Source organism: Agelaius tricolor, unplaced genomic scaffold, assembly GCF_023055355.1.
Source record: "Agelaius tricolor isolate 1412-34295 unplaced genomic scaffold, bAgeTri1.0.p SCAF_6, whole genome shotgun sequence".
In the NCBI taxonomy this organism is placed as follows: Eukaryota; Metazoa; Chordata; class Aves; order Passeriformes; family Icteridae; genus Agelaius; species Agelaius tricolor.
Window position 1 is genome coordinate 29,055,752 of NW_027269266.1, and position 26,617 is coordinate 29,082,368.

A 26,617-nucleotide genomic window follows, 5' to 3' on the forward strand; every position below is an offset into this window, starting at 1 on the left:
GAATAAGGCTAAAACATTTCATTAAAGATAAGCTAAGCTAATAAGCCCTACAAAATGCCCTGGAAGCCAGAGAGGGAACTTCAGCTGGAACTTTTTTTAACAGGTGTTTCATTGTTGGACTTCCATTTAAATTATTATTCATAATTTTAAAAATCATAAAATGCTAAAAGACTGAAAGGCTCACTTAAAAACCTACACAGATCACCAATTAAGCCCAGACCCTATTGACTATAGGGTTACTTTTGTTTGCAGACTTATTCATACCTCCTATACACACATGTATGGGAGGTATGTTTTGTGTCAAGACTAGCAGAGAAGCCTTGTATTGAAACTGCTGGCCTAAGTCCAGAGAAGGGCCAGGAAGTTGGTAAGAGGGCAGGAGCACCTCCCTAAGAAGTTAGGTGGAGAAAATTTGGGCTGTTCAACCTGGAAGAAGAGAAGGTTCAGAGATTCACATATTATTCTGAGCTGGAAGGGACCCACAAGTATCAATGGGTTTGCGTGGAGACCTCATAGCAACCTTCCAATATCTGGGAAGCTAGAGAGGGACTCTGCATCAGGAACTGTAGTTACAGGACAAGGACTAAAGAGGCAACTGGAAGAGGGGAAATTTAAGCTAGATATTAGGAAGAGATTCATTACTGTGAGGGTGATGAGGCACTGGAACAGGTTGCCCAGAGAGGCTGTGGGTGACCAAACCCTGGCAATGTTCAAGGCCAGGTTATACAAGGCCTTAAGCAGCCTGGTCTAGTAGGAGGTGCTCCTGCCCATGGCAGGGACAGTTTGGACTAGATGATCTTTAAGGTCCCTTCCAATCTTTATTCTATGATTCTGTGATTCTATGAGTTTATGCGAATGTATCATCAGTAATAGCCAAGGGCATAACCCCTCTTGGGCAAATGGTAAAAAATCCAAAGATACTACAAAGCACAAAAGCAACTTAGAGACTGAGTGCCTCAATCCCACTTTCAGTGATGATTTACCATGGACCCACCAAAGTCAGAGTGGCTCTGATAGCACCAGTGTCATTGCAAGGTAATGCAGTAGTGTCTGTCTGTGGCGTTTTTGTCATTCACGCTGCAGCTGTACCTGCTGATGTTCCATATGCATATTGGAAAATTTCTCTTTTTGTCTGTTCAACTTTGGAAAAGAACCCCAAAGACCTCCCAGAAAAGAAGAATGTTTATTTTGAGACTGCTTTAATTTACTTTATATTGAATATTGCCTTGAAACAAAACCTCACATCCAAAACCCCATAAATTTTGGTAAGAAGGCTAAAATCTCAATTTATATTCAAGGTCTGTGGTTTGGATCTATCCCTATTTCATATTTTCTGGAACAAAAGACTTGGCTTCTTTCACTTCCTTCTGGAAAATGGGTACTTTGTCCCTGGTAGTCTGAAAAAGATTCAGTTTTAGTTAATCTGCAGGAAGCCAAAGATTTGGTTTTTTCCATCAGGCAGAAAAAAAGGAACTATTTTTATTTTATATCTTGAAGCTAAGAAACCTTTCTGTCTTATGTTTTGAAAAGGCAAAAGCAATGGTGAGTGTAATTCCCTTGAAAAAATGAAAACTGCTCATAGAAAAATTTCCTGGACACAGGCTGAATAAAATAGTAGAGAAAACCTGTTGAATATAAGGACAACTTGATCCCTAGTCATTGTTCATGACAAAAAAAGACAGCTAAACTGTATAGACTGTATGGAAAATTCTCTGTAGGTCATCCATATGTATCTGATGAAACAGAGGAAGGGAAATTATTCCAAAATGGAATGTAACATAATGAAAAAGCAATTGTATCATACCTAGTCAAATGACACTCTACTTGGAGGACTAAACCATCAAGACAGAATTAATAGCTTCACTTTTATCTACCCTTGTCAGGTAGTAAACTAGAAAATTCTGTGTTTTTACACTAAAGCTGCATAAGCATGTGACTTTCAGGACAATAACTAGGAATTTGAAATTAGTAATGTAAAGAAAGAAAGATTCTATTTAATAATGTTGTTTCAACTCCATCCAAATGAGAAAAAAAGCTGAAATCCCTAATGGATGAACTAAGCAGATATCTCTAATTGTAACTCTTATGCAAAGCAGTATTTCAGAACAAGGACTAAATGTTCTTAAACACAGACATAAAGGGCACAGAATCTACTAATGAAAACAAAGACATCAAACTAAATAAAAATTACAGCAGGCAAGAAGATCAAGCCTAGGTACCAGGTTTGCCTATTACCTCCACAGAGAAACACAATAATCTTTTGCAAAAGGGGGATGGAAACTCCTAATGATGTTCTTGTCCCATGCAAGTGATCGTGGGGATAGCAATGTCTAGCTGGCTGAAAGGCATCCAGACACAGAAACAGAAGCAGCAGCATTGCCAAAACCCAACCTTGTGTCTCACCAAATCTGTCATGATGAGAGGGGGGGCTTACCTATAACTGAGGCATAGTGTTAAATCACGTCTAATCCGAGCCAATACCTTGTCTGGCAGTGTGCTATTGGGTCTTATCAGATCAGGTGCTGCTACCCTTCCCACTGATTCAAGCCATATGCAAGCAGTTTATATTCTATCCCAGTCCCTGTGATTAGTATTTCCACTCATCTGATTATAGACCTACAGAGATGCTTTAAAAATGGGGAATGGTTTTTAGAAACAATCAAGGAAATTAAGTGTGTTTCTGAATCTGACATCAATGATTCAAAAAACCTCCATCCATCTCTAAAAACACTTAAATTATCAGCACGAAATAATAATGTTTACTTTTTGTTTGTTTAGAGCCTATCAGAATAACAAATAAAAAGAATGCTTTTTTGTTGTTGTTCTGTATAAAGCATTTGGTTTAGAATGTGACTGCTTACATTTCAAAAAAGTAATAAATGAAAGATTATTCCCTGCAGGTGAACTACAGTCTTATAGTAGTAAAAAATTTAGGCATGTGCTTAAGTCAGTCTATATACAACAGATCCACTAAATACAACCCAGGAGCTAGATGGAACTTCTTCCAGGTTTGTATGTGCCTCTGGAGTCTCCAAATGACAAAACACCCTACTGAAAGACCTCAGCTGAATTCAGTGAATTGTCCTGGCTCCATGCAAGGCAAGAAGCTTCCACCCTTGGTATGCCCTTCCCTATCTATAGGCACAGAACTCTTTCCAGCTTCTACTGAGCTCACTGAAAGTCCTGTGATTAATTTCATCACGAGTGGGAGCCAGAAAGAAATATGGTCAGTTTGATGAAAATGCAATGCATATGTTAAAGTAAAATAGGATCACATCTGCATTTTGTCTGCATGCTAAACAATAATGTGATTTTTTTTTTTAGTGCTGTTTTTGAAAAAAAAAATAAAATTTGACTGTTCTTTCCAAAGGAAACTTGGCAACAGTAAAATCTAGATGTAAAATCTAGTGGTTTAAAATTTCAGGCCACCAACATTGATTTAACAGTCTAAAAAGGTTTTGTTACTCTGGGAAAGTCCATACAGACTGACACTTTTTCTTTTCCTTCAAATCTTGGATCAAAAAAATTAAAGTAATTTAAATCAAATATTTCAAGTGCCAACTTGGAACAAATTTCTGTAGCCAAATGCAGATTTTTAATGGGCAGGCAGACTTCCACTGTGATCAAATCACAAATCACGGAAACAGTAATTCTGCCTCTATCTACAGACAGGCAAACAGACCAACATACAGAAAGTGCATATCTCTCAAATACATTCAGATATTTGCCTTTATAAGGGAAGAAATTATTACTCTTGAGGGGCATAGCCATAAGTGAAGCATCGAGTATCTCTCTTGCATATGAAGATAGATGGCATATTTGTCTAAAGATGTGGCTTTTGTCTCTCTTTCTCTCTCCCTCTGTGAGGGAGACTCATTTACAGCAAGGATTTATTCACCACTGCAGGATAAATGATGATAAATTACACAAATGTATGTGTGTGTATGTGAATATCTATTCACTACTGATAGTGAGAGTGATGAAACCACTGTGTTCTAAATATAGATGGAGAAGCATGTGACCATTAAAAAAAATATCTGTGAATACTTTTAGGTTGATTATCTTCTGACTTTTGTTTTGTGCAAAAGCCTTTGCTATGGATGCTGTCATTCTTGCTATGTTACTGTTAGTGGTTCAGCATTCTCATTGGTTGAATTATTCTACAGTACGTCATATAACTGAATTGGAATGGTGGATTTCAGAAATATCCCTCAGTTTCTGGGAAACAAAGAAATCTGGGAGACACTGGTTACAGCCTGTAGAATATCCCAATACAAACAACAAACAGAAAGAAAATTTAGAGATCACCAACATGTGCACTTCAGGATATTTGGGACTGTTTTTATTGTGGGCTTGTTTTAGTTTTTAGCATTTTTTCAATTTAACAGCCATGGCCTATTTTAAAAAGAACAGATTGGTGATGATGTAAACTGGTTAGTTGTCTTCACATGCTCCAGATAATTTGAGAAGACAGTCACACCTTCAGTTGTTTACTTATGGCTACTTTTTAAACAATTTGTACTATCTTAATCCAATTCAGCTCCAATGAGAACAACAGATTTGAAACTTCTTTTTTACCATTTTTATGTATTTTTTGATACAGATATAGCCTAGGCTTTCAATTTATTCATTCTGGCGTACTCTACTTTCCCTGGCTTGCTTATACATAATGCAGGGCATGCAATGATCAGGGTACTTCAGCCCATGCTTAACTTCACTTATATCCATAATGCTATGGATGGAATTCATATGGTTAAAATTAGGTATGTTAGTAAATAATCTGTCTGAATGGAGGCAGTGAACAATAAGAACAACTCTTTTAATAGAAAAGCTAACGTTTGTCAAGTGCAAACCATCATAGGGAGGCAAGTATAGAAGATGGAATGTGCATGATTTTTAAGATGCCCAAATTTTAGGAATTCAGGTTAAGGTTTCCATGGTGATGCTATCTTCATCTACTTCCTTATGAACTTGGGTCTCTGCTGAGTTCCACCCACATAAAAGGATAGAACAGGGTCAAAGGTTTTCTGTGCATTTCCAAGTAAATTGCAACAGGAGGAATGACACTGTTCAACTTATGTGTTTTGTATCTAACATGTCAAAAAATTAGGTTTTCTTTAATGTCCCCTTCTGTTCCTTAGTGTTCACTTCTCAAAGGAAAACCCTGATTCAAGGGTGTGAATTGGAAAAAAAATAACATATTTTATGCAAGACATATCTTTTAATATCGGCAACATGAGCCCAGTGCAAGCTACAGTGAGCAGAAAGAAGGCTTATGCCACTTCTGCAGCAGCACAATCCTCAGGATTGTCCGAACAAACCTTTGTCCAGTTGTTTAAATTTGAAAGTAGTTACCCATGGCCATAAGTATCCCTGGAGAACAGCAAATCTCTGGCCCCTTTCTTGGCCTGCTTGCCTCGCCTGCTAGTCCCCTAGTCAGAAGAATGCAGCCTAACAGTTTGAACTGCCAGAGTAGTACAAAGAGAGTGGTATATTGGTGACAATTTAGACCACAGACCTTTAGTTCAATGAAAAGTAAGTCAGCCTCTAGAAACATGTCACCCCACTCTGCATGTCACCTTGATTTTGTAATTTCCTCTGCTACATGAAGCATAAGGTTCCTTCTTCCACTTTGCTTTTCTTTGAGGCCTCTCTCTGCCTATTCAACCTGCAGTTTTTGCTCAGTTCCCAGAACCTGATGTCTGCCTTTGCTGGCTCTGGTTGTGGTCATCCTTTGCGCACTTGTTACATTTGCAAACAAGTCCCTTTGGGTTACCTTCCATGCTTCTGCCCTCACATATGAGAATAATTTCCTATAAATATCTGCAAAACCTTTTCACTGTTCTCTGTCTTATTGCTTTCTAAAACACTACCTATGAACAGCTCTAAATCAGCCAGACTGCTGGTGTGTTAAGGCAACCACCTGTTATACCACTCAGTTTTCGTTTGTTTTTTCTTCATACTCGCTTACACCCTTTTACACTGTATCTGTCTCTTACTATGATCATAATGTCCTTGGAAGCCAACATCTAACATAACAGAATCTTACTCTATGCCTAGTACAAACTCTGGGGTAACAGCATAAACATGAATGAGGCAGTTATGCAGGAAATGTGCATCGTCATGAAATGATATCAGCTGTGATAGCCTTGTCACAAAATGCAATCACTGCATAAAATACTGATCTCACTGACTGATCAAAGCTCTTTGACCTCAGTGAAACCCAGGAAATTGATCTTTGCCATTAAATCTTCAGATAGACGTGGTTTTAAGTAATTTTTTTCTTCATTAACAATGATCAGAAACCTCCCTTTTTGAAGTGATTTTGATAATATCATTACCTGTTGGCCTGGTAATGTCATTACCTGTCTGATCCAGTCTTCATTTTCATTTCTCACCTACCTGTTCTGCAGTGCAGAATTATATGTGTGGTTATATACTGCCAAAAATATTTATCACTGTTGTCAATAATTAATAATTATTGACAGGGAGAATACTACATGAAGCACTTTGTCTGAATTAATCTATAAATTAGAGGAGGTAATGCTGGTGAATAATCAAGAGTGTTTTACATTTATCATGTTATCTGAAGCTAAGCAAACAATCCTTTTAGAAATACTGCTGTACAATACAAGCTGGCCAAAACCAGCTTTGGACTTCAAAAATGCCCACTCATGTTTAGACTGAATATTCAACATTTCCTATTCTTTCATAAATATAAATAACCATTTGGAGGAAAATTCTTCCTAGAAACATGCATATCTCAAACTGGAAAAATAAGAATTATTTTTGAGAAGTGAAAAATGATCTGTTGATAAGAACATGCTGCTTCTATTAACCCATTACTGGGTTTTCATTTTTTTTGTTCATTTTACAAGAAGCTCAGTGCATCCAGTACATGAGAACATCTTTCTCCTTTTCTTTCCCAATGCTTCTTTCTATTTTTCTTCCAAAAACTCAGGACTCAACTGACATACCCTTGACATTAATTTAAAGCACCTTTTGGCAGTCTCTTCATCATGGACAGGGCTGTTCTTTTGAAAAAGCAAAACTCGCAGTCAATTTAAAGACCCTAAGCTATGGCCCGGGTTTCACGCCAAGCATCGGGCTTCCCCAGGTGTGAGAAGGGGTTCAGAGAAAGTTCAATTGCTCACAGCAAGACTGAAAAACGGAAAGGAGCGAGAAAGAAGAGGTCTCCCGCTGCCCAACACACACGCACATCTGTCCCCGCCGTGCCTCCCCCGAGCCCCACGACTCTGCAGACCGTACCCCAAGCGCATCGGAAATGGACCCGGCGCGGCCGGCGCAGCATGCACTCGCGGGAGGGAAAGGAAGGGAAGGGAAGGGAAAAGGGGATGCCTTCGCACGGTCTGACCATCACCATAAAGAGTTAAAGAGAGAGTGAAATGGCTAACGTACACACACCCCGCTCCATACCGGAGAAGAGTCTCCCAGCTGAGGTTTATGCTCTGTGAGGACCAGGCTGAAACTGACCGCCCCCACGGCCACGCTGGACACCCCTAACCCTATCTCCAGCACGGAGAGCACCAGGAGGCTCCCGATGATCTGGCTGCTGGTGCACATCCTCCCTCGGTCATCCTTCCTTCCCGATCAGCCGGGGAAACCGCGCATCCTCCTCCTCGGGCGCTCCCGCGGCCCTAAGTCGCCCCCAAACTTTTCTTCCTTCGCAGGCAGCCGGGGCGGAGCGGCGCATCCGCGGCCGGCGGGCGCTACCGAGGGTCGGCGGGGCGGCCCCGGCGCCGCCGGGCCCCGCGCAGGCAGCGCCGCGCCGGCCCCGAGCGCGGCCCCGAGCGCGGCCCCGGGCGCGGCCCCGAGCGCGGCCCCGGCGCGGCGGAGCTCTCCAAGGTGCCGGGCCGGCGGTGGGTGCGCGGCTCCGCGCTCCTAAGGGCTCCGCCTCCGCCGGGAAAGTCGACCTTGTCCGCTCTCCTCCTGCGCTCTCATTGGAATGACCTCACCGGGATTTTTTTCCCCCCCTTCTTGTTTCTCTCCCCCTTCTCTTCCAGGGCTGGGGGGCGGGGGGTAGAGGAGTGCGGCGAGCCCAGCCCGGCTATACTTATGTATGAATCCAGACCCAATGCACGGGCAAGGCGCACGGCAGCCCCGCCCCAGGGCCACAGGGCTCGGCACCTTCCCGGTCCTCCCCCGGCACGTCGCTCGCACACCTCCGCCGTCCCGCGGCGGCCGGGCTGGCGGCGGGACGCGGGAGCCGAAGCCAGCCGCAGGCGGACGCTTGAGAGGTGACCCTGCTCGGAGCGGGGGTCCGCAGGCCTCCCTGCTCCCAGGTGCTGCTGTCAAAATTCGGGAGGAAGCTCGTCTTCCTCTTGTATCAGTTAAAGGGCTTGAGTATGCTGTGTCTCACCACTGCAAAACTCTGGTCTTCTGCAGAACCTTACTGCCAAAATAGGCGATTTTTGTAGCCATTCCTGTCACTCACAATGGCCAGAACTGTGTCAGTCCCAAAGCAAATAAGCAATAAAGGAAAATAGAACAAGAGATTCAGGGCTGCTAACTTGAGCCTTGCTGGATTGCTTGGTACCAATCTTTATTACTGTGCTTAGATACAGAGAATGTTTTGCCACTCTGACTACAGTTTTACAATCCAGATGTGCTGCACAACATGGTAACACACAGCTACTCAGTCTAGCACCTTGGCTTTCCTAAATATGGATCACCAACATTTGGATATTTACCTTAAGAAGAGAGCAAAAGAATGACATAGACAATTATATCTCCCAAGTTTGTACCAGGATTCAAAAAATATTGGCATCCTGCAGGACTTAATTATTTCCTCTATATATATGCTGTGTTTTCTACTCTACCAAAAACTTATATGGAATCTTTCCTTTTATCAAAATATCTGCAATTCTTAACCTGTATATAAATCCAACACTCAGATGTCAGAATCCAGAATGGCAGTCTAGATTTGTCCAGTATTTCATGGTGCAATTTGGTAGCAAGAGCATAGGATTAGCAAGGTCCTGATTGAATATTTTCCTTTGGACTTCACAACCTATCTTGTGTTTTGAGAATAGGTATTATATACACTTGGGAAGGTTGGATCCACTATTGCAAGTCAGAGTTTAGTTCTCATTTGTAGAAATCTTCAATATTTAATTGCAGTTAGTGGAGATAGATTGGATCAAAGTCTGTCACCTTATGGTGTTTATGCTTTTTAGGTATCCAAGAACAAGAGTAAGAGGTGCTGAGACAGGATCTTAATGCTTTCTAGTTTAATACTTAATCTGTTTCCTATTTTCTCACACGTTTCCCACTTCACAGAAGCAGAACAGTTGGCTACATTTAAAGGAAAGCTCTGTTATAGTTAAAGCTGAATTGCCCCTTTTCATCTCTCATGTTTTAAATGTTACCTGACATCTCTTATCATTAAAAATCAAGGCACAGCATAAAAGTTCCTAAGCTACTATATTTATGTAGGAGGATGGAGAAAGCACAGATTTTCAAGTACCCACATGGGTGTAGGAAGGTGTTTCTGCAATGACAGTATCCTTATTATGTCAGATTGTTATAAACGCTGAAGTGTGCTAAGGTGCAATGATTTTACTGCTCAGAGTATATTTTACTAGGTCTTTAAAATCCAGTGGTGATAATAGGGGAATTGCATAATGACAGACATAATTAATATATTTAATGCCTGCAGCCAGATAGAGAGCCTGTCACATCAGAATAGAGCTCATGTGACAGAAATAAGATTTCCATAAACAGCTTGTTTTATGTAACATTTCCACTTCAGTCATAATAAGCTGTCGGAAAGATGGAGGGAAAGAGATCTTGTGAAAAGTGTGCCCTAGATGGAGATCGCTTCATGCAACAGTTAATAAAACAGAGATATAAAACTGGGCCCAACAGCAGGAGGGGAAGTGCCCTGGGTGCCTGCTTTCTAATCAGCAGGCTACAGAGAGGTGAAGAGCTGAGCAAGACCATAGCCAGGGTTAATGACTGCTCAGGAGGAGCACCCTTTTAAATAAAGACAGGAAGAAAACATAAAGTTCTAATTACAAACTTTTTAAAATGAAAAGTACAGTCTTTGTCCATGTAACTTGTGTACTATGGTGCTGCATCATCATTATGTGCTAATCTAGCCAATTAACTTTACACATGGGACTCTTCATGCATACATTTCAGCATATGCTTACATCTCTGCAATATTAAGTTATTTATCTGCTTGCTGTCTCAACTGGCTGCTTTTGAAATGTTTCCTGTATTTGTGATTACAATAACAGAAATATTATGATGAAAGGAAAAAAAATATGCAGGCAAGTTTTCATTATAACTGCAGAAAGTCAAATACTAAAATTCCATCTCCAAAGTAAAATTAATTGGAGTCATGAGGGCTTTGGATCTTTTAATTTAAACTGTTGGATTCATGAACAAAAGACATCAATCTTATTCTTCTTGACTTTGAAGGAAAACTTTTTTTCCTCTCTTTTTTTGTCATTGGAGACTTTAAAAATCGTTCATGACAAAAAAATTCTAGTCATGCAGCAGGATGAAGGGTAATTGGATGACATAGTACTGGCAATGAAGAAGTAGAAATCAGAGCAAAAAGATTAATTTATACTTAGTCCCTTTTACATGTCTCTGATGACCAAGAGACCCTAACAAGGTTATAGCCTCTCTGTTGGAAATTACCAGCTTTATGTAACACTTCTGAGCATGTATTCATAGCTGAGTACACTCTGTTCAAGTGGTTCAGTTTATTGATTTCCTAATTCCATGAGTCTCTAAAACACTACTGTAAAGATTTTTATTATGAATAAGAACTGGTCCTATGGCATTAAATCAGAACTCAGGCCATTGAATCCAATTCACCCTAGGAAAATGTGAATAAAATTGAAACTGTACACCATCCTGCGACTGCTTAGAGGATGAGAAACAAGCTGGTGCAGTCCTAGAGGGGAAATACTCCCTAAGTATTGGTGTTATTAATAGGCAGGTGTAAGATAGCAATTTTGGACAAATCAACATAACTTCGAGTGATCTTGGAAGCTGGATTACTCTTTTACCTTATGGATTTATTTTCTAGTCAGTACCAGGACTTATCAGTTGTGCTATCTTGGAATATTTGACCTAGACTAAATGACTTCTACCAGGATGTTCTCTGGGAAGTGGAAAAATTCAGCTTCAAGGGCAGCTTGCAAATCCTCTTCTCTTCACAAGTACCTTATGCTTTCAAGTTGCTTTGCAGATTCCATTTCTTTACACTTCTTTGTCACCTGGATCCCTTCAATTCAGTTTGACTGAAGAAAAAACAAGGAAAACCAGTACTCTGACAAACACCTTTTAAGTGTTTGGGGTGACACTCTGCCTTGGGTTCTACGAAGGGTTGCCTATTGATTTTATTCTAAAAGCAGCTGTTATCAATGGCATCCTATATATAGAAATGTGTGTGAAACAGCCCTTAGAGCATTCCTTTTATGTATTTTTTTTTTTTTGGTGCAGAATCAACTCAGTAAACTTTATTCCTTCGTCTGCTCATACTCTAAATTAGCATGTGCTGGTGTTCTAAAATGGGAAGAAAACCTAATGTAAAACTTATACAGGAGAAGATAAGGGAGTGTCATTGATTTTGTCTGTTCAAAGTTCAATACACATGCAAACTTTCTGCTGAATGAGTAGTTCAGGCCCAGTAAAGCTAGGATCTGGGTCACTCTAGTGACTGTTAAGCTTGTTAGGTCACGACTGTTTTTCTTCGATCAAGCATTAAGGCATTGGCTTGTAACGCACACAAAAGAACCTGATGACATAATCTAAAAGTACTTGGCACATAGTTTCATTCTCACTCTTTGTATAGTCACAGAAAGTTATTCTACAGCTCTGTAGTACATCTCATAGCTCCACTCCTGAAGTTGTGGAGCCATGGAGAGGTGTTAGAGAGGATCAGCGTGATCAGTTGGAGACGATCAGCGTATAGCAGCTCAGCAAAGAGAAAAACCATTGCCATGGAATGCCTTCTTGTACTGTGCTCAATAATTATTAAATCTACCAAGACAGTGAGCATTTCGTTCAGACCATTCTGAAACCTGCCTACAGCCATGAAGAAACTGCATTTTTCAGTAATGCACTACCATAGTAGGTGTGAGCATACAAAAGTTCCAGATACAGTTCCTAGCTGTGCCACGAGAATCTCACTGATGTCTTCTGAGCACATCTCATTTTCATCTTGTCCTCTGCAACAAACTGAGTGTTTTCAAGTGACATTCTTGTTGTCACTGCTGGCAAGAGTCTCCTCCTATTTACTCTGCTGTTTGGGAATACTGATCCGAAATAAATAAAGGAACATAAATCTTTAATCCAAATAATTTATTTGATGCAATGACCAAGAAGAATCCTGACTTGGTTACCTTCTTTTTGTTTTATTATCTCGTTTGGTTAGAGCATGGTGCTAATAACACCAATGTTGCAGGTTAGATCCCTGTGTGGGCCATTCACTTAAGAGTTGGACTTGTGTGTCCCCACCAACTCAGACTATTCTGAAAATTTGTGATTAACCTTGGATGTTCAAAACTAAAAAAGTGAGATAACAACATTATTGTCTTGCTATATAAAAAGAATGTGTAAAACAGGCTCTTCTGGATAGTAAATTAACATGTGCTTTGAATTGCATGACTTACATAACCTGTCTGACATCCTGCCATCTTTCAGTCTCTGCCCTTCCCTTTTTGGGGTGAATTTTGTATTCCAGAGAAGCCCATTAAATCAAGATTTAATTAAACTCTTCTGATCTAAATGGAGTCAAAATATTTTCTGACAATGAAGATTGTAATAAAGCATCCTTAAACCTAAAAGGCTGTGAAACGAGTGTCTAACTAAAACATCAGTATGTTTCAGATTTGCCACTGAATTTTAGAATCCTGCAGCACTTTGAAGCAGTAAGGTTAGAAGGTGTCTTAGGAATATCAGCCTTCATACAGTACAGCTGTCAAATGAGTTCAGATTTCACCTAAGAGTAACACTTTTCTGAATAAGGGTGAATCTAACACATGTACAGCTAAATGTGCACTGGATATGCTTTGTGAAACAGAGTCATTACAGCTTCCATCATGTGGTTTCCCAAAGCTTACATTTGCTTAAATGGGAGCACAGCCTGAATGAGGGCTAGAACAGACCTGCACATGTTAAGTGTCCTGCCAGACTACATCACTCATGCATGAAAGGAGTTTGTGCTGCTACAGTGACCAGCAATAGTGCCAACTCAGAAACTAGCACTCAGGAACCTCAGGACCAGTATCTGCTCCCATTTTTTGGCATCCAATACCCTGTAGAAAAAGGCAGAGTCCAAGTTCCAGCTGTTGCCTGCTCACACTTTTTGGATGAGTCATGAAAGAGATAACACCTGGTGCAAACCCTGTTAAGAGCCCTAATCTGAAGCCCCACAGGATGGTTTTTCTTTTGAATAAGGAGTGTGGTTATTTTTTTTCCTTCACTAGCTCTTTTAATTAGATCAGAGTTTATCTCCCACAGAGTAATTTTTTTCTAGTGATGAGATACATTGTGTTGAAAAAAGTACTTGACCACAAAGCATCTGAGCTGTTACTTGAGAAGATTTGAAATGAGGTTTTCTTTTGTGGCATTGTTCTTTGAAAAACAATTGTTAAAATTTTTGAGTCCAAGGTAGAGTACAAAAAAAAATCATTAGCAGTCTAAAATAAAAAATAAAGTATTTAGGGAGAAAAATTTAATTATTCACATTCTTTCAAAGTTAGGCAAAAGTAGGAATTAATGGTTAACAAAAAGAGTTTCCTTGAACTGTGTATGTGTATGCCTCTATCATCCCCTTTTCTCTGCCAAACTGTAATAATAATTTTTATTAAAACCACACTTCATGAAGAAAGTGAAGAAAGAGTCCAAAATAGTAAGCTCAGAGGGCACAGAGTTGAAAGAGTGATTTGTCAACATGCCTAGAATTCATGTTTTTTCTTGGACCATACCCAGCGAATTGTTAGTTACTGTAACACATGATGGAATATCTGTAGTCTGACCCAATTCCTTGTCTAGTTAATAAAAAATTTACAGTTGAATGAAATGCAAGTTGAATCAGGTATCAGTGTGTTATGGGTATTTGCTGGTCAACATTTACGAACAATTTTTTCAGCTGAAAAAACACAGGGTATATTGCTAGACCAAAGTCCTGTTACATCAGTCTATAAAGATCAGATTATTTTTCTCCAGTAATATCTGTAGGCTGCTGGTAGTTTAGCAGCAGCAGACCCAGTCTAGCTGGGGAAGTTGTCCAGTCACATCAGTGTCAGGGAATTAGGGGCTTGTGCAGAAATGACCAATGCTAACAGCAGGAAGAAGCCATAGTTACCCTGGCTCTTTCTTTCATTGGTAAAGTCACACCTGGGCTTTGTAAGAATATATGCTACAGATGTGGTATTATAAGTTAGAATATAGCTCTGAAAAGCAAGCATATCTGAAGCAAACATCCTTAGAGACATGTTTCTGGGCTGTTGGTTGCCCTTGGTGCATTTGGTTCCCACATGTTTTGGTCAGATCACACACATACCTGACAATACCAGGTCTCTTAGACAAAATCTCCTTTCACCTAAGAACTGACATACTTCACACCAGGAGAGCTCTGCTTACTCAGGTAAGTACTCTGCACATGGTGAGACAAGATACTGTGCTTTGGTTTGCATCTGACTCTTAATGATCTGCACTATCATACTGAGTACAGCATCAGCTAATCAGCTCTCAGACTCCCTCTAATTAAATGTTAAAAACAACAGCACACCAACAAAGCTATGTTCCTTAGCTAAATTGTTCAATGATTAATTTAGTAGTGTTTTAACCTGGGTGAGCAAGAAAAGAATTTATCTCAGCAAAAAACTGCTGAGGAACATATTAATTGCAATTGTTTCAAGATAAAGTACTCTGGGCACAGGAAGGATTACAAATAATGATCTTAAAATTGCATCCATCTGGCAGCAATTACTGTAGTTGAGCAATCAAAAAGATCTCATACCTTCTCAACCAGCAGAACAATGAGTTCTAGCTAATAGTGATTTTGTAATAATTTCTAACTGTCGTATTACAGTAGTATTTTCACTTCTGCTTGGTGCTTTCTAGCTTGAAAAAGTGAGCACAGAGCTGTTTTGGTTTCTGATTCAAAGCTTATTCCCCAATATATGTTTCTAATACATTTTTTGGCATTGTCTATTATATATGATGATTAGTTTACTTTAAAAATTGCTGATTACTGCATAATAATTTTTGAGGGTTGGTTTGTGTGTGTGTGGAGAAAATCAAAGCACCTTAAAATAAAACAGTGATAACATAAGAAATGTGTATTTAAAAGACTTTCACCAATTGTCTCATGTCTCTGCTGGAAGGAAGCAGGTTATTTTCATGGGATTGACATTTCCTTCCAGGGCTGGGACTGTGCTACTGAGAGAGAGACAGAGTCCACCAGACCTTCAGAAGGTCTGAGGTCATCTCAGCTGTTTCTAGGAGACCATTCCCATTTGATTTTTGTATTTCTTGTTGCGTTGGGACTGAACAGACTGCCTCTTGTGAAAGCATGATTTCCCTCACCTTCCAAACTTTCTCAGTTTAAACCATACTCATAGATGTCACTGATCATGCTTTACATTATTTTGACTGGTTTAACTACCACAAAAAATAAGTGGAAACCATTTTTATGATCTGTCAACCATTTGAGGATGCTTCCCTTTTAGTACATTCAATATGAGACTTTTCTCTCAGGCATATCAATAATTTTTTTACATGCTTGAACTGTATATTTTTCTTAAAAATTAAGTCTTGATCTAAATGAAATGCCTCTTAAACAATATTTTCCTTCTGAAAATGAAATGTTAAATGTATGTACAATTAATAAAAATATTTTGAAGTTATTTTTGAGATTAAAGTTAAAAAATAATGCAAATTTTATCATGTCTGTAAGATGCCTACATAAAAATGGTGAGAGTTCAGAAATAGATGATTTTATGAAAAAAATATTTTGAAGAAAAAAAGAGAAACCACTTCAATATAATAAAGAGATGTGTTTCCTCTAGCCATGCTACCTCATCTCCTTCCAATAGCACTCTAGAAATAACAGCATAGATTTCTGCCTGCTACATGATATTTGGGAATTGGAAGGAAAAGATAAAATATTGTTGAAATAAGCCTGTTTTATTTGGTTCCTAGCTATTGTGGTCAAATGCAACTCAACATACATTAAAAAGATAAATTTCTGTCATTTACAGACTTAAATAGGCTTCAAAATAATCATGCATTGCATTATTCTATTTCAAATCTGGTGAAGCTGAACCAGTGAGTTATCACCCAAAAATCTACCCTGCAGGAATAGACATTAATAAAAACTTCCTCACCCATATTTAACACCAGAGTAATTAAGGTTTCTAAATTTACCAATTCCTACCGCACCAGATACAACTTCTTATTTGTCAGCTATTTCTCAGAGCTATAATGCCTTGGGGAAAATTTTCACCCCTGGAAGATTGTCCTGTCATTCATAATTTATTTAAGGTTCCATGCACTGTAGATACAGATTACAAACCAAGATAGGGAATTTGGAAGATTTAGAGAAATATTCAGGTTTTTACATGCGATGTCCTTTTTAATATTATACTTGTTTTATCATTCCTTCAAATTATTTAACGTTCCTTTTTCTGATTACTGATTTAGAGGGAAAATTCTCACAGAGAAGAATATGATTTCCCTGGTTAAGCATTCAAGTAATGTAAATCTATAAACCAAATGATGTTACTTGTTAACAATATAAGCAAACACTTTACTGAAATCTTCGTTAGCATACCAACACAGGTAAATTATTTCTACGTTGCCCAATCTATTTAATATTAATTTAAAACAAACAAACAAACAAAAAAACCCAACTAAACCCAGGGCATCACAATTTGGAAAGAAACCCCCAAACCAGAAATAATTTACCAGATTAAAATCTGCGAGGCTAGTAATATACCAAGCAAAATTCAGAGTCATATTTAGAGTTAAATATGAAAAATGTCTCATCCAGATATACTTCCTATTCCCTTATATCACTATGAATCAGGACTATGTACCTGAAGCTAGTGGGCCATCAGCAGATGTAAAAATGAGGGGAAGTGCTTCTGTGACAGGGTAAGTAATTTCTACCCCACATGCTCATGTATAGTACCTATGTTTCCAGAGCAGCTTAAAGAGATTTAAGTATATATTAGAATCAGAATATTTGCTTCCCATTAAGTTTTGAGTCAATTAAATAAGAATCTGCCATTCCCTGAAAATAACATTTCCCATTTGTAAAACAGAAAAAAAATTCCTTGTGCTTTTCTTTTTGTCTGATTTGATTTAGAGCAGGCCCTTTCTCAGAGGCTGGCTCTCATTACGTGTCAGCACTGTGCCTCACTCAGCGCTGTTTGTTGTCAGGGAAGAAAGCAGTAAATGTTGTCATTCCAGCTCTGAATCAGTAGGGTTTGGCTGTTATGACAGCCTAAGGCACAATATTGTGTGGTTCTGGACAGACATGGTGATGCTCCAGCCCAGAGCCTGTCAGCAGGACAGTATCCTCACTAAAAGGAAGGTCCCCAGCTGTTTAGGCTTTAAGGTTTCCTTGTGAGATGCTTCATGGTACCCACCTGGGCTCTTGAGAACAGGCCATGTCCCTGACTTCCCTCTTGTTTCAAGATGATAAAGATCCTCAGCTAACTGGAGAAACACTAAATTAGGTTTTCCTTATTTGGAAATAAATTAGTGCCTTCTGGTTTAAATTCCTTTGCTCTCCTTTTACAAAAGTGTGTGAAAAGAAACTAATTACAAATTATATTTTATTAATCTTTGCTGCTGGGCAGAGAAAATGCTGTATAGTCTTGAGAATTTGTACCATGTCTGTAGGCATACAGTTTTCTTAATTTAAATAAACAAAACAATTAGTATATTAAAAAAAGCACTGGTTATTTCTTGTTTTTCAGTTTCCAAAACAAATGACTATAATTCATTGTACTCTAACTCCAGAACAACATTTTTCAAATTAAATTAATTCAAAGAGATCACAGGAAAATGCCTCCAGATGAGGGAAACATAGCATGATCTATGACACAGGCTATTTTAATAGATGTCACTGGCTTCAACCCTTTGTGTTGCCATACAAGCATAAATCAAAATTTGAAATTATTTGAACAGTAATGCAAAAAGAAACAAGAGGAGAAAAAGCAATGTCTATAAATAGGGTCAAATAATTTCAAGAGAACCATTCCTTTGAAAAAATATAAACAACATTAAAAGTATTTTATTTTGGTAATTTTTAAAATTAAAATAATTTACATATTTGCTTTATTTCCTATTAGTCATTTTGTTTTCCATTTTTTTTTCTGGATCAATGTGAAATTACTCTCTCTATAATGATAACAACTTGATGTTGCTGTAACAAAAGAAAATATTTTAACTTTACTTTGTTCAAACAGGACAGAAATCAAGTTAGAAGAATTTCTTCCCAGAAAAGAAGCATCTTTCAAAGAAGAAGAGGTTTTTTACACCTTCTACAATTTATCATACTGGTTTTGTTCCACAGCTAGAGAGATTAAGTTTAGGCCAACTAGTTTGCCTATTCTTCATACAACTTGAAAAACCAGTTTTCCACACAAAAAGAAATTGTCTTACTTACAATCCCAAGTCAGGTACAAGATATTTCCCGCTCCACTGGTCAATCTGTAAAAGAGAAAATAGTCCTTCTTCATACTCAGAACATCACATCTTGCTCCCTACTCATTCCTACTCATTCTCTCTCATCTTCCATTTCTATCTCCATAGCTGGTAAAAGATTTCCAAGAGATTACTGTGGAATTTTAGAAATACCAATGCTGTGATATTGAGTACTACTCTTTCATTTATGTTCTTTAAAGTCACATTTGTTTGAAAAAATAATTTATGGGTTTCTTCCTGTGTGTGTCTGCAGGAACTGGTGTCAGCTCTCAAAGATTTGATCTTGCTGTCCCTGAAGTAATTCTAAAATGTCTGCCAAGATCTGGTACACTGGAATAGCTGCTGCAGTAAACCCAAATGGAAGATTTTAAAAATTCAATGACAGCAACATTGTGGAATATATTAATTTTCCACTGTGTGGGAATCCATCCCTCCTCTTTCATTGGGCATCTTACCTGGCAACGTAGATGAAAGTAAATATTTGCTTACTGTTTCACCACCACAAGCTATTGTATCAGTAACATAGAGCTAAAACAGATTTGGAAGAACAATCTGGATTTTTATCTTTGTGTATCAGCAGCAAAATTGCTAGCTAAACCCTAATTGTGGATTCTTTATGACAGGTAATAATAGGAGATGCAGAGAAGAGCACAGCTTGTATTTCATCTACCATGCTGCGCTGAAAGAGCTAGCAGCTTATAAAAAAATGTTTTGATTTGTAAGCAAACCACATTTTATTTGGGTGTCACCAAGCAAAAATATACAAGGGACAGTACTGAAGAGTGAAGCTGACCCTGGGGAAGTCAATAGGAATTTTGCCAACGACTTTAGTGAAACCAGGATTTCATTCAGTATCTCTTTTCTCAACATTCTGCAGTTTTGCAGGCTTATTAAAAAATACCCTAAAAACAAACAAAAAACAACAACAACAACAACAACCACCAAAACAATACAAAAAACACAGTACCAAACAATATTAGTAAATAACACAAGAAAGGTTTCTTTGTAGAAATATATCATTGTCAAAAACACTGCCTTGCAGCGTAGACATGCTGCTCCCACCAACTTTGGCAGGAGCAGGGCATACTCACAACGGGAAGAATTTGACCCCTGAACTTGGTGCCTCTTTAGTGGTTTGGCACACAACCTCCAGACCCATTGGATCTTGTGGTCTTGTTCCATCTGTCTATGTATTGACTATAATTTAACATTACATCGTCAGCTAATCTCGATCTTGATTGATTTCTGAGCAAATCACAACCTCAAATCAAAATGACAATTCCTTTCAATGTCCAAGTCTGGCTAGAAGTCTAGTGTGGCTGCAGATGGTTTGTAAATCAGCTTTGCCATAATATAATATAGCATTTATATACTCTGTTTTCATCAGTACAATGTAACTTTCCATATAGCCAGTTTTGTGCAGTAACTAGCTCAGTAAATCTCTCATTTAAAGTTGTTCCACAGCCGATGGATGACTGAACTTGGAAACACACAGCAGGGTTTTAAGATGAATCTCAAACACTTTCCCTAGACTATGCATCCTTCTCAGGTTGGCAGTTTTAAATATAGTCAGGTTGGGAATGACTTTTGCCCTCACTTCATTGTAGTTGTCAATTATTTAGACAGGCATCTGACATTCCTCAGTCTGGTGTCTCTTGTAAAATCTCATGCCTGGTAGCAGAGAATAGGTCTTTGAGCTCATTCTTTTCTGTTTTGCACTTGCCAAGCTCATGCTTGTAGAAAGTAAGAAATGATTCTAAAATGTCCCAGAATTGGAATAAAGTCATCTCACCTCAAAAATATGTGTCATGGACAAAAAAAGCTAACAGGCAGGGGGACCAAATTCTGCTTTCTGAGCCATAGTATTGACATTCTTATTTTGCATTTATTTTTTTCATTGTCACAACAAAAGTATATTCAATCTTCTAAATCTTAAGCTAGGTTTTCCCTCCTTGTAATAAATTATTTAGACCAATGCTGGTAATTTTTATTCCATGGTCTTCCTGGCTAGTCTTTGTCTAAACATTTTCATTCTATGGAAAACTGCTTATTAAGAGGAACATCAGTCAAATATTTAAAGAATTCAAATCACATGCATTTATCAACATGCCACTTTCTTTTAAAAGCATTTTATATTGATTCTTCAAAATACAGGAAATTTTTTATTTATTTTGAGAACAAAGTTTTAGGTAGAGGATAACTTCAGCTAAAGCTTCACAGAAAGATAATAAAGTTCCTATACATAGTTTCAGTAACAACTGCTTAAAGTATTTTGATAGAATTCAGTTTTTAAATTCTTGGCTTTAATAAACCTTTGTAAGGAAGAATCTTTAATAAAGAAGTTTGCTTCTCATCACTTTTCTGAAACCAATTACTATAAAATTAGCTACACTGGAGCTGATTTTCTAAGGTGTTTCCTCTTAGCCTTTTCTCCACTAACCTGTAGGACAAAACAACAAACATGCCTGTCAATGGCACATACTGATCTGAATCCATACCAAAAGACTGAGTACCATTGCTCCTCCTGATCCTTTGGAGCCCAGGAGTAAGGAACAGATGGCTGATCCAGCTCCCCATGCAGCACTCATTGCACAGTCTGTTCTGCCCTAACTGCACCGACTCAGAGGATCCTCAAGGCTTGAGTGAACACTTGATTGTTCTAAAGAGCTAACACTGTTAATTATTGCAGCTGCTAATAATTTTTGATCTCTCAGCTTCTTGGAAAAATGGGTCCTGCATCTACTTTTGCACTCCAACTCATTTTGGCCAATGGAATGTGCTTCGTGTCTGAAGAGCATTAATAGATACCTGCTCATGGGTTGGCATAGAGCAATTCTGACAGCATAACTGATACAACAATACCATTTTTTTGTATAACTATGCATCTCTTCACCCTAATGACACTGGCTGTACCAGTTTTTCATGTCAGTAGCAGACTGCAATCTCCTCTAACAGCTTTGCATTGAACTTCATAACCTTCAGGTCAATGGCAGACTGAACACAGCTGTAGGTTGTCTTAATGCTAGAGGGGAACAAAGGGGAGCGAAGGCCACCTCACTGCTGGTGCCAGCCAGGCTAACCAGGGCTGTCTGGCAGTCAGGCCAGCTCTTGAGCTTTGCAGAGTACATTGTGTCTCCACTCCCATTAACACTCAACTGCTGCTTGTGTTCAGGTCCTCATGGACTACAGCACCACTGCTGAAGAGCTTTGTTCAAGACCAAATGAGCTGAGACTCATGCTCTGGCAGTCTGTACCCTGTGGTTCAACTTTGTTCTTGAGAAGAACATTGGTCTTGTAAGAGATGCCATGCCCTTTTTACAAGCAAATGAATTGGTTTCCAAAAGCATGGCTTCACAGAACCTGATGCTCTGCAATCATATTGCTAAATGACATGGTTGGGTGGGGATCCTAATGACTGACCTCTGGGGGAGGAAGTCAGGGACTGCCCTGGTCCAGACACAGCCAGTTCCAGACACCTAAATGGCTCCATGGCAGGACAGAGCCCAGTTCAACAGCGGAGTTGATATTGCCTCTGTACCAATCAGAGAACTTTGCAGTGACAGAGTGAAATCATATTTCAGAAATTACAGAAAGGCCAGAGGAGCAAGAGGTGCTTTGTGCTGGAGCAGGGACACCCCCAAAGCAACCGAAGGCATGGACAAGCCTGCACCAGAACAGATGCGCCCATGGCAGCCCTTGGTATTTAAATGTTTTTCATTTTTGTTTCCCAATATGTGAAATGGTGATTACATATTAAAAATTAAGTTAAATTCCCCAAGCCAAGTCTGCTTTGCTTATGATCGTAACTGCTGAGTGTTTGGGTTTTTTAAATCACAATCTTTCTCTTGTTCTTCCTGTTTTCTCCCCAGTTTTGCTGGAAGGTGGGCAGTGAGTGAGTGAGTGAGTGGTTCCGTGTGTTTGGCTGCTACTCAGGGCCAACCCACCATGTAATGCTCTTTTTTCTAAGGATTATTTTTTCCTGGCTATTTTTTGTACTTCTTGTATATTTCAACTCCTTTCAAAGTACAAGAAAGTAGATTTCACAGTAATTCTTGGTGGAACCAGGGGAAGAGTAGATAGTTTGTTAGTTCAACATCGTACCAGATGTATGGGTGAACTTAATGACAGGCATCATGTAAGGTATGAACATGTATTTGGGTTCCTTAAATCTGAGAGAAAATGTAACCACTTAAAGATGCATCTATATGGGTGAGACTTACTGACAGAAAGATAAGTATTATTTCTCTAATAACAATTTTCAAATGTTTCTTCTTCTGTTTTCAGTTACATTTATATAATTTTCATTTAAATTCAAAGTTGCCTATGGGGGTTGTTTTCTTCTAAGTGTACAGATATTAATGTTTGGAAGAAGGTGACATAGAAACATGCAAGAAGACAACTATCAACATCAGGGTAAGATATTCATGTTTCAACCCATGCCAGAATTTGGCCAGCCCTTTCTCTTCTCTGTACAACAATAACAGTTGAATTCCTCCAATGACAAGTTGTGAGATCTTGCTCACTTTTTTATTTCAACACCACACATGCCCAGGATTTTGCAGTATAGTAGTCTCTTTCCTTTTGTGCTCAGAAAAAAATCAGTATAAACAAAAATTCTGCAGCAAGTCTGTTCAATGATCCAGAATAACTTTGTCTAAATCTTTGTTCCTTTCCATATATAATTAGAAAAGCTTTCCTTTCTCTCTGATGTGCCCTCCGCCTCTTTTTATCCTTGCCTTTTAGTTATTTCACTCTGTAATTGCACTTTGTTTATTCTGAGGATCATCTTCTCATGGCATCTTTATCATTTAAGGAGAGGTGCTCTGAAAAAAATAATGGCAACTTTGTAAAAGTCATGAGCTGCACAATTTGTTTAAGAATACTCAATTTTTAAATTTTTTTAAAGTTTGTTTTTTAAGACTGAGTCTAGAATAGTAGTCTTCCATCAGTGATTGTCCAGCTGGGGATATTGCTGTGCAGTTACTTTGAAATACAAAGAAATACCTTTTTTAAAAAAGACCCTATATTTCAGAGAACATTCCACGTCACCAAGATCCCATACAGTTGAACTGGTAGGTTCAACTTTAGAAATCTAAAGAAAGAGGGAAGAAGCAGCTACTATAAAAATCTCTTCAGAAAAGAGTGGTAAAATTACAAAGAACATGACAAAAAGAAGAAGGTTTGGAGACAGTAAAGACTTTGCCTTAGCTTTGTAAAAAAGGGAGAAGGATTGAAAGGGTTTAATTGTTTTGGTTTTTTTTTTTTTTTTTGTTTTCTGTTAATAAGTAGCTATTCCTTTCCATAATTAAATCTGTCTCACGGGCTCCAGGCACCTGATGATGATGATGGTAATGATAATGTCTGTGTAATGAAACATCCTACACTGGTATTTTGCAATTTATTTCTAGAAAGCTTTAAATAAATCCAGGCAAATTAGATGCTATATCAGGTTAAAAACATTTTAAGTACACTGAGTACTAGCAGTTTTTCTCAGTGTCTTCAGCCAAGGTGTTCACCTCAAAGCATCCAACATGGGCACAGGAAGAAGTTGTGGGATATTCGTTGCTGATTCAGATAGGGTGCAACATGCTCAGTCTTGATCTGGCCAAATAATAGAATGATTGCTTGATACTGTGCTGAAATACAAAAATTTCATTCTCTGCTCTTCAGTAAAGCTCATTCTCTGTTATTCTCTGAATGTTTGCTTGGCCTCGCAAATCACTTGACTCTGTGCTCAATTTTGGTGAAATTGCTAAACAACAAGCTCATTGCCTGCTTTTTTCCCTAGGTTAGTGAACCATCAATGGTGCAATTCATTTTTCTACCAGGCAACAGAACTGAAAGACCAGAAAGAAACTGTATTTGCTCATGATCAATTTTTAATTTAAATACATGTCCGCTTAACTAATCACATTTATTTGTGTTCTTGGACAGTAGGTTTCTAGTTTGGTAGAGTTAATGGAGTATTTTCTACAAAATGCACATTAAAAATTAATGAAATCAGCATGAACAAACAAAATAAATAATTTTATTTGCCTGGCCACTTAATTTTGTAGACTTTTCTTCTGTTTACTTAAATGCAAGAGGTAAAACATTCACAGTATTAGTCTTATGTGGTTGTCGGGGTAAATGGTTTCTCCACATTAAAATGTTGAGGTAAGTTTACTGCCAGCCTTCCAGTTCTTCATACATTGCAAAGCACAAGCAATAGAGCTTTGACAATGTTCTCAGAAAATAAAATAAAAAAAAATCAAGTGGAATTCTAAATACAATACATCAACCCAAGACAAGCTATTTATACATACTGAGCACAGACAAACCTGCTTTTATAGCATAAGTAAATGCTTTGAGTCAAGGACTCAGTGGAAATTCTGCTAGTGCTAAAGCAATGCCAAAATGGGAAAGAAGTCCTTCAGGCCTGATTTTATGGGGGTGTGGACACACAGTAGGACGTGTTTTGGATGCTTTTAGAGTGAAAATCATAAACATTGGAAGCTGCCTACAGTGCCTGCTGTTATAGCTAAGAGCACTCAGATGGCTAACAGGATATATGATTTTTCAGGACCTCTGCTTTATAGGCTTACTGTGGTTCTGGTGGGCTGGCCTTGGTGGAAGGACTGTTTGATCAATGGTGAGTGTTTTGTTAATCCAGCTGGACAAGACATAAAAATTTTTAGGCAGAGACCAACAGTACTCCCAAGAAAAGTTTTCTCTGAATAAAAGAAGTTAGCCTGAATAAGGGAGAGAGTCTTTTCTCTGCATTACTCAAGAGATCAAAGATCTGTCTGGATAGCCAGATTGGACCGTAAATTACATTGGGAAATCTTCTTGCCTGAAGAAGAAGTCTTTCTAAATAGTACTGTGGATAATCCAGAGGGATCAGTGATTGTAGGCTGGCCTGATAAACAATCAGTTCTCTCTGACGGCTCACAGCAAGCTAACAAAATGTTTTCCTTTAACAAATGCTAGTTCTGAAGCAGGTAACTCTCTTGAATGCTGCAAAAATAGACATATTTGTTATAACTTTCCTACTAGCTCCTTCTTCCTTTGTGAATCATCAGCTTATTTTTCATTTTCTGAGACTGACTATGTAAAGCAGCAGTGCAGCTTAGGCAAAACACGATGAGAATCAGCTGTGAGATCTGCCACAAATCTCAGTGAGGTCATATTAAATGATGCTCAAAACCACAGACAACTATTATGGACCCAAGTAACACTGCAAATTAGTCATTGACTCTACAGAAGAAATAGCTCTAATTGTCACACCAGCTCCTAAACATTAGGTTTAGATTTCTGCTAAAACAAAATCCTTAAGAAAATACCTGAACTTTCTTTCTTTATATCCTGAAACACCAATGCAGCTGACTGCTGCATCACAACAGACATTCAAAAGGATGGATTTTGAGTGACTAAACCAGCATATTTGGGATCTCATGAAGAGAGAATAAAATGTGTCCTGTGTAGGAAGATTCTGCACAAGGTGTGTACAAGGCCATGCTGACCTTTTTATGCAACACACCAGCATTAGTTTTTAAAGTTTGTGTTTTGAGAAGTCCTAATCAAGTTCAAAAAGTGGGGTAAAAGTTTTTGTTAATCAAACAATCTCCCAAAGATAAGGAAGAATATATAAAAGAAGAAAAAATCCTAAAGAATTCTCTCCACACAAAGAATAAAAAAAAAATCTTCAGCCTAGAGCAAGCAACATACCCCTTTCATTTTTATTTCATTTTGTACCACAAAAGAATCGATAGAATCCTGGGAGAAGGATACTGGGTGTACATTATGAACTGTTCTATACTTTCCTAAACTACAAAATAATTGTTAAAATGGAAAACTTGCAGCATTACTTCAATCACCAAGGTCATCCTTCAGCTCAGTAAATCTGTCAACAAAGCTACAAACGATGGGATTT

At 38.4% G+C, this 26,617-nt stretch overlaps 1 protein-coding gene across 6 annotated transcripts in view; it reads right to left on the reverse strand.

Annotated features, from left to right (window-relative positions):
• Positions 1-26,617, reverse strand: part of TMEM196 (transmembrane protein 196) — a 101,380-nt gene that overhangs the window by 11,586 nt on the left and 63,177 nt on the right. Inside the window, exon 2 of one of the 6 annotated variants that reach the window (XM_071429152.1) lies at positions 18,668-18,711. Coding sequence is in view for 5 of the 6 variants with exons in the window: in XM_071429146.1 (XP_071285247.1) it covers positions 7,420-7,584 (165 nt within the window). In the remaining variant the exon portion in view is untranslated. Of the gene's footprint in view, positions 1-7,419; positions 8,312-18,667; positions 18,712-26,617 lie in introns of those variants that run through there. The other 5 variants (XM_071429148.1, XM_071429146.1, XM_071429150.1 and 2 more) reach the window with 5 other exon arrangements.